The sequence below is a fragment of the Thecamonas trahens genome (assembly GCF_000142905.1).
Source record: "Thecamonas trahens ATCC 50062 unplaced genomic scaffold supercont1.17, whole genome shotgun sequence".
Lineage (NCBI taxonomy): Eukaryota > Apusomonadida > Apusomonadidae > Thecamonas > Thecamonas trahens.
This window is the reverse complement of record NW_013657663.1, coordinates 26,682-33,517: the sequence shown is the minus strand read 5'-3', so window position 1 is coordinate 33,517 and position 6,836 is coordinate 26,682. Positions and strand designations below refer to the sequence as shown.

Genomic DNA, 6,836 nt, shown 5'->3' with positions numbered 1-6,836 from the left:
GATGGTGCCATGATTGATGCCATTTGGCTGGTGGTCGTTGGGGGTGAACGATTGGTTGAAGGACAAATAATTGATGGGTGCGGGGGGGGGGATGGTTCACCCGGTTTGGGCATTGGAAGGCAAACGGGAGGGGAGGGGAAGGGAGGGGAGGGGAGGGGGAGGAGGGGAAGGGGAGGGAAAGGGAGGAGTGGTGCATACCGGAGTGGGCTCTGGTTCACTGCTGGCGCACAGCCCCATGCCGTTCAGGTGTGAGAGAGGCAGGTGTTGTCGTTACGGGGGGCTGGTGGGGAGGGGAGGGGAGAGGGAGGAGGGAGGGAGGGCGAGAGCCAAGCGGTTGGCGTGCGTTCCGGACATTGAGTGACCAACGAAAGATGAATTAGTCAATTTGGTGGGCGATGGTAATGGTAATGGGGTTGGGGATGGGGATGGGGATGGGGATGGGGGATGGGGGATGGGGGATGGGGGATGGGGGATGGGCGATGGGGATGGGGATGGGGTGGTGGTGGGAGGTTGATCACGATGATGTGATGGTTGATGAGTGGGCGTGTGATCGGAGGGGGGGGGGGGGGGGCTGGCGTAGACAATGGACGTAGACGGTTGGCGTAGATGATTGGTGTGAATGGCTGGCTCTGTCCATGATCGATCTCGGAGCATCAGGTTGGGCTGTCGGCCGAGATCGGGTGAGGGACAGGCGAAAGAGGCAGGTGAGCAGGTTGACAGCGACAGACCCGTCTGCTGGAGGACAAGGACGAGCACAGTGAGGGGTCGGGAGGCAGGATATGGCGGCTTCAAACAATGAGACAGTGCAGCGAATGTCTGGAGCGGCGCGGTGGGCTCTGTGCGCGGTGGTGGCGGCGCTGAGATCCAAAGACTCGGCAGCGGACGTGGGCTGCGTGTTTGTGGATCCGACCGAGACGCGGCTGCTCTCGCTCTCGTACAACGGCTTCCCGAAGACTCGCGGCGGCCCGTTTGGCGATCCGGAAATTGCGCTGCGGATGTACAAGGCCAGATTCATCGCTGGCAGTGGCGATGAGGCTGAGGGGGACGCGAGCTGGGAGGCGGGAGTGCGAGCGGGAGTGCGAGCGGGAGTGCGAGCGGGAGTGCAAGCGGGAGGGGAGAAGCGGGGCTGGAGCCGTCTCGGCGCTGCTGCTCAAGCGGCACTTTGTCATTCACTCGGAGGTCAACGGGCTGGTGCACATGGCCAAGCACGCGTTTGTCCGCGGGCTGGTGTGCTACGTCACGCTCATCCCGTGCCACGATTGCGTGCGGAGGCTGGTGGCGGCGGGGGTGGCGCGGGTGACGTATCTGTTCGAGAATGGCAAGTACGGATACGATACGAGCGTGCACGGGGTGGCGGAGGCCGAGCATGGGATGGCGATCACGCAGCTGGCCGGGCGCGACCGGGCGGCGCTGCTGGAGACGTTGGCGGTGAGTGAGGACGAGCTGCGGCGACTGCTGTTTGGGACGCGCGAAGCGCCGGTCGGACACTCGATGTCGTGGATCCGGACGCTTGGCACGCTCGCGCACGCTATCTCGGCGCGACGATCCGGGAGCTCGTCGGCGTGCGTCCTCGTCTCGGACAACTACGCCATCATCGCGACCGGGGTCGCCGAGGCCGCGCAGCCGGGAGCACCATCGTCACCATCGGCTGTTGAGAGCGCCGTGTTCGCCAACCCGACTGCCGGCGGCGTGGCGTGCTTTGTCACGCAGGTCCCGCTAGCTGCCGACGTCCTTCTCCTTGCCCAGTACGGGGTCCAAGACATTTTCCTCTCGTGCCCGATGCCGCATGCCCGCGCGTTTCCAAGGCAGGCCGGCCTCTCGCCGCCCGACATCGACTTTGCGTCGACGGCCTCGCTCCTCGGTGCCATGCTCAAAGACGACCTCGAGCGCGACGTCATTCTCAAGCTCACCGAGGTCCTTGGCCTCCGCCTCCAGTTCCTGGCGTGGGAGTCGCCGCGCGAGTCCGACGCTTGCGTCGAGGTCCACATCTCGCGCCTTCGCGACGTCATTCGCCAGCGGGCCGACCGGGTCGGCATCGCGCTTGCCGCCGATGCCGAGACCGGCAGCGCCAGCGGTGCCGAGTAAGTAACAGAATACAGGAGGATGAGGTGGTAGTGGAGAAGGTGGGGGTGCGGCTTGGTGGTCCGTGTCCCGGTGGTGCGCGAGTGGTGGCGTGACGTCATAGTGTCACAGGCGTTGTCAGCCAGATGAGTCTGGGCCACCGTCTACGATAAAAGCACGACGCAATGCCGGCGTTTATGGCGGGGATAGGTAGACAGACACAATATCAAGACAATCAATGTCATCATCTTTGATTCCGACGGTTACCGGCAAGCTCCACCTCCGAGTGGTCTCGGCCAACAATCTCATACCGATCAAGAAGTTCCGCGACTCGGCCAACCCGTACGTTACGGTCTCGATTCCCGAGGCCGGGATCAAGTACACGACAGCGACAGTGCGATCGACGACCGAGCCAGTGTGGCAGTTTGCGGATGCATCGGCCGAGCTTGGCCCGTTTGTCAAGGCCTCGACGCTTCGGTTCGACGTTCACCACTCTAAGATCCTGCTCGCCGACGCGGAGCTCGGCTCTGCGACGATGAACCTCGACCAGCTGCGGGAGCTTCCGCCGCGATCGCACCTCACGATCGGCCTCGAGCCGCCGCTTGATCGGCCTACCGAGACCGCCGGCTCGATCACGTTTGAGTTTACGCTCGAGCCGTTTGAGGTGGCGAACGCCGAACTGTTGAGTTGCAAGCCGCTGGCGCAGTCGCTCGAGACCGGCTCGGACGATGCGCCGTTTGTATTTGGCTCGCACGACTACGAGGAGAATATGGTCTTCTTTACCAGCAGTGTTCCGGATCGAGTGGTTTCCGGCGCCGCAGCGCTCATGAGCACCCGGCTCGGCGTCGATGTGGAGATGTCCGAGCGCAACGGGCAGATCTTTGCGGAGCTTCCCCGGAAGCTCGACCGCGACGGGACGCGGGCGGTGGCCTTTGCCGCGACCATCGACGCGGCGCTAATGCACGGCTTCCGGGTCAAGTCCGGAGTCGGCCACGGGTCGGCGGCCTCGGGCGTTATCTTTGTGCCAGACTCGGGCATCGACCGGCCCAAGCCGACGCTTGTGCTCGAGATCTACGACAAGCGCACGATCCGGGCCAACGCGCAGCTGCTCAAGTATCTCGGCCTCGAGTTTGTGGATGCACTGCGGCAGCGCGGGCTGGAGCCAAAGGACGACTCGGGCTTTGTCTTTGACGATTGCGGACGGTACGGAGAGTGCGTGTTGAGCAACGGTGCATTCAGTGACATGAAGCATGCGCCGACGCAGATCGGATACGTTCTCGACGCGCTCGCGCTGTTCGGCCTTGTTCTCGAGGCGGTTGCCGGGCGCAGCCTCTTTGTCCTCCGCCCGCACACGCCATCGATCCACGGCAAGACCCTCGATCCGATGCCGACGCTGGTCGTGGCGGGCAATCCGGACGCTGGGCTCGCCGGGCTTTCCAAGACCGCCGGCAGCGAGATGGCCGATCGGCTCCAGGCTGCTCTGCCCGGAACCGGGCGGATGCATCTCGCGGACGACGGACAGACGGCGGCGCAGACGGCAGTGATGAACGGGCCACAGCAGACCGACATTGTGCGCGCGGCACAGGAGGTGTCGGGAAGGCGAGTTCTTGTCGGCGGTGACGAGGGGGGCTGATCGCGGTGGCGGGCGCCGAGCTCGGGCGCGGGTCCGACGAGAGCTTTGACGCGGATGGTCTTCTCCGGCTTGTCGCCGAGGAGCTGGGCAAGAACGAGCACGTGACGCTCGGGCTCGACGAGCTCCGACACAAGGTCCACAGCGGCGGGTCGGCGTTCCGGATGGTGCATCCGAGGGTGGAAGAGGTGTACGAGGTCGGAGCGACGATTGCGCAGTGCCTGCCCGAGGTGGGGGTCGGCGGCGACGAGCACTTTGCGGGGATGTGGTAAAGAGATCGCAGCGAGGAGCTGATGAGTTTACGGGCGGACACGTTACTCGTCGTCCTGGTCGGGGCGCGGCGGGTTGTCAAAGTCAATGTCGTGACCGGTGATGGCGCGGTAGACCTTGAAGACGTCGTCGCACGAGGTCTCAAAGTGTGTGGTGGCGTCGTACGAGGTGGTGATAAAGACGCCGTCCTTCTCGGGTCGTTTGTGGGCTCAAAGGTGGCCGAGACGGAAGGGAAGCGGGCCTCGATTTCGCCAAGGAGAGCAAAGCCGGGCTCGAGCTCCTTCAGCGGGTTGTCTGTCTCGACGGTGGTGGAGACGAGGACGATCCACTTGCCGGGGGCGGCGACGTTGTGGGCGTACGAGACGCACGAGATGTAGATGTCTGAGTTGCGGCCGGCCTGGCGCTGCGGGACAATGATCTGGCACGACTCGGCGTTGTCGGTGGAGGGAATGGGGTGGTTGAGGATGCAGATGCAGCGGACGACGGAGCCGGTCTGGCGGACCTTGTCGGGGAAGTACGACGGGTCGCCGACGACAAAGTCGCAGGCGGCGACTTCGCCCTCTGACTTGACGCCACAGACGCGGCCCTCGTCGTTGTAGACGACCTCCTCGATGGGCTTCTGCAGCATGTAGGTGCCGCCGTAGATGGCCGAGAGGCGGGCAAAGCCCTGCGGGAGCTCGCCGAGGCCGTAGAGCGGGTAGAGATAGGGCGAGGAGCCGTAGCGGGCGAGCGAGTCGGCGTAGAGCTTCATGCGGTCAAAGGTCTCGCGAGCCGGACGGGTGAGGTACGAGTCGTCCTTGTTGAGGGCGACGGCGTGGCCGATAAACTCGACGGTGTTGTCATCGAGGCCGTAGTACTCAAAGATGTCCTTGATCGGGGTCTCGTCGATGTTGAAGCCCTTGTGGGTCGACGGGTCGGCATCGTCGTAGTTCTGGGCAAAGGCAAAGAAGTTCTTGCACTTGCGCTTCTGGAAGAAGCCCATCAGCGACGACTTGAGCGCCTCGACGTCGGTGGCCGGCACCTTGTACACCTTGCCGCCGCGCATGACAAACGAGCCGTCGACCTTCTTGAACTCGAGGTACCGGTTGACGCCGGTAAAGACAAGCATGTTGACCAGGGCGCCGTTGGCCATGATGAACTTGGGGATGAGGTCAATCTGGTAGTCACGCGACGAGCCGAGCGACTCGGGCGGCTTCTGGCCATCGGTGAACCGCTGGAAGAGCTGATCCAGGGTGAGCGAGGCCGACTCTCCACCGTAAAAGTCATTGCGGTCCATGTGGAGCACCTTCTTCCGCTCCACCGACATGAGGCCCGAGATGATGCACTCCTTGAGGCCCGTGCCTGGGGGGTTGGGGGTTGGGGGTTGGGGGGTGGTTGGGGGGAGGGGAGATGGGGTGAGTGAGGAGGTAGAGTCTCGGTTGTGGTGGTATGGATGTGTGTGGGTGTATGGGTGGGGCGGTGGGTGGGTGGGGCGGTGGGAGGGGGGAAGGGGGGAGGGGGGAAGGGGGGAGGGGGGAGGGAGGGCGGCGAGGAGGTGTACGTGTTGTGGCTTTTTTTGGGGCAGAGGTGGGGGAAGGGGGGGAGGGGGCGGGAGGGCGGGAGGGGTATGCGGAAGGCGAGGGGGCGGGGAGGGAGGTGCGTACCCAGCACAATGCAGTCGTACTTGTCGTCCATGTTGACAAGAGGGGAGTTGAGTGGTGGTGCGGAAGAGGTGGAGGTGGGCAGGACGCCGGCTGGCTGCGGTCTCGGCAGGAGCAGCGGGTGGCTGGCTGGCTGGCCGGCTGGCTGAGGTGGCGAAGGTGGGGAAGGTGGTTTCCGAGTCGTTGCCATCAATCACGTGACAGGAGCCCATCTCCGCGGATCTAAGCTCAAACTTGATGACAGATGAAAGACATGACAAGGGCAAGGGCAAGGGCAATGGCAAGGGTAAGGGCAATGGCAAGGGCAAGGGCGATGGGGTGTAGCGGGCGTGTCCATGGGGTGCTGCGCTCTATTGATGATTTGATCAAGATCATCGTTATATCTATCGATAATCATCATTGCCATTGGTCGCTTCCCTCTTTGGCGCCTTTCGCTTGCCCTCACCCTCACCTCACCGTGACCGTCCACCTCCCCTCCCCCCTCCCCCTCCCCCTCCCCCCCCCCCCCCCCCCCCCTACCAAAAAAAATTTTTTTGAGGGAGGTAAGAAAAGGAACCTTTCCCAAGTAGGGGAAGGGCCGTCGGGAATGTATTCCAGTGGGCTCCTCCGCGGGGGATGCGCGCCGGGGGAGGGGGTCGCCACGGGAAAAAGACCGGCTGGTCGGGGGGAGAGGCAAGGGTGTGACGGGACCAAACTTTTACCGGAAAGAGGAGGGAGACACCGAGACGAAGGTCTTTACTGCACTCACCGTGGACGTGGAAGGCACCTTATTTTTTTTTTTGAATGCATGTACCGTACAAAAATATAGGAATAACTCCGGAGAACATTAGAGAGGAACACCAGAAGAGTGTAGCTGCCCAGATGTAGGAGATAGACGAAGTGTCGTGCGTCCGGGCGCCCCGGCAGATATAAGTACAAAGACCGCTCGCCGCATACTCCCGAGAGCACTACGGCGCCCTGCGCGCAACTGAAAACCTAATAGGATAGACGTGCATGAATGTAGAAATACCACATGCGTGGGAGTGATGCTAGCAGCGCCCACGCAGGATGTGAGGACCGATGGGAAGGTCGGGCATAAGTGCGGCAAATGAAGCACGACAGCAACACGCTTTATAAACAAGGGAAATCGAGCACCTGATTGTATCGGGCCAGAGATTGTGGAGCTGATGGCAAGACGAGCAACGGGACGGCAACCGACTGGACCGGGGGGACAACCCGGGTTTAGAAACGCCCCC

At 63.0% G+C, this 6,836-nt stretch overlaps 3 protein-coding genes across 3 annotated transcripts; 2 read left to right on the top strand and 1 right to left on the bottom strand.

Moving 5' to 3' along the window:
• Positions 1-812: 812 nt before the first annotated feature.
• Positions 813-2,102, top strand: AMSG_04130 (uncharacterized protein; the record flags this gene model as incomplete). The annotated part of the gene is made up of 2 exons (XM_013903467.1): positions 813-1,023; positions 1,133-2,102. The coding sequence occupies 2 exons, from the start codon at positions 813-815 to the stop codon at positions 2,083-2,085; spliced, it is 1,164 nt and encodes a 387-aa protein (XP_013758921.1). The 3' UTR covers positions 2,086-2,102.
• A 22-nt stretch (positions 2,103-2,124) lies between these two features.
• On the top strand, positions 2,125-3,980 carry AMSG_04129 (uncharacterized protein). Its single transcript, XM_013903466.1, has one exon. It carries the CDS (start codon positions 2,300-2,302, stop codon positions 3,692-3,694), a length of 1,395 nt encoding a protein of 464 aa, XP_013758920.1. The 5' UTR covers positions 2,125-2,299; the 3' UTR covers positions 3,695-3,980.
• A 25-nt stretch (positions 3,981-4,005) lies between these two features.
• AMSG_04128 (rab GDP dissociation inhibitor) lies at positions 4,006-5,635 on the bottom strand (the record flags this gene model as incomplete). The annotated part of the gene is made up of 3 exons (XM_013903465.1): positions 4,006-4,152; positions 4,188-5,302; positions 5,605-5,635. 3 exons carry the CDS (start codon positions 5,633-5,635, stop codon positions 4,006-4,008), a joined length of 1,293 nt encoding a protein of 430 aa, XP_013758919.1.
• Between the last annotated feature and the right edge of the window lie 1,201 nt (positions 5,636-6,836).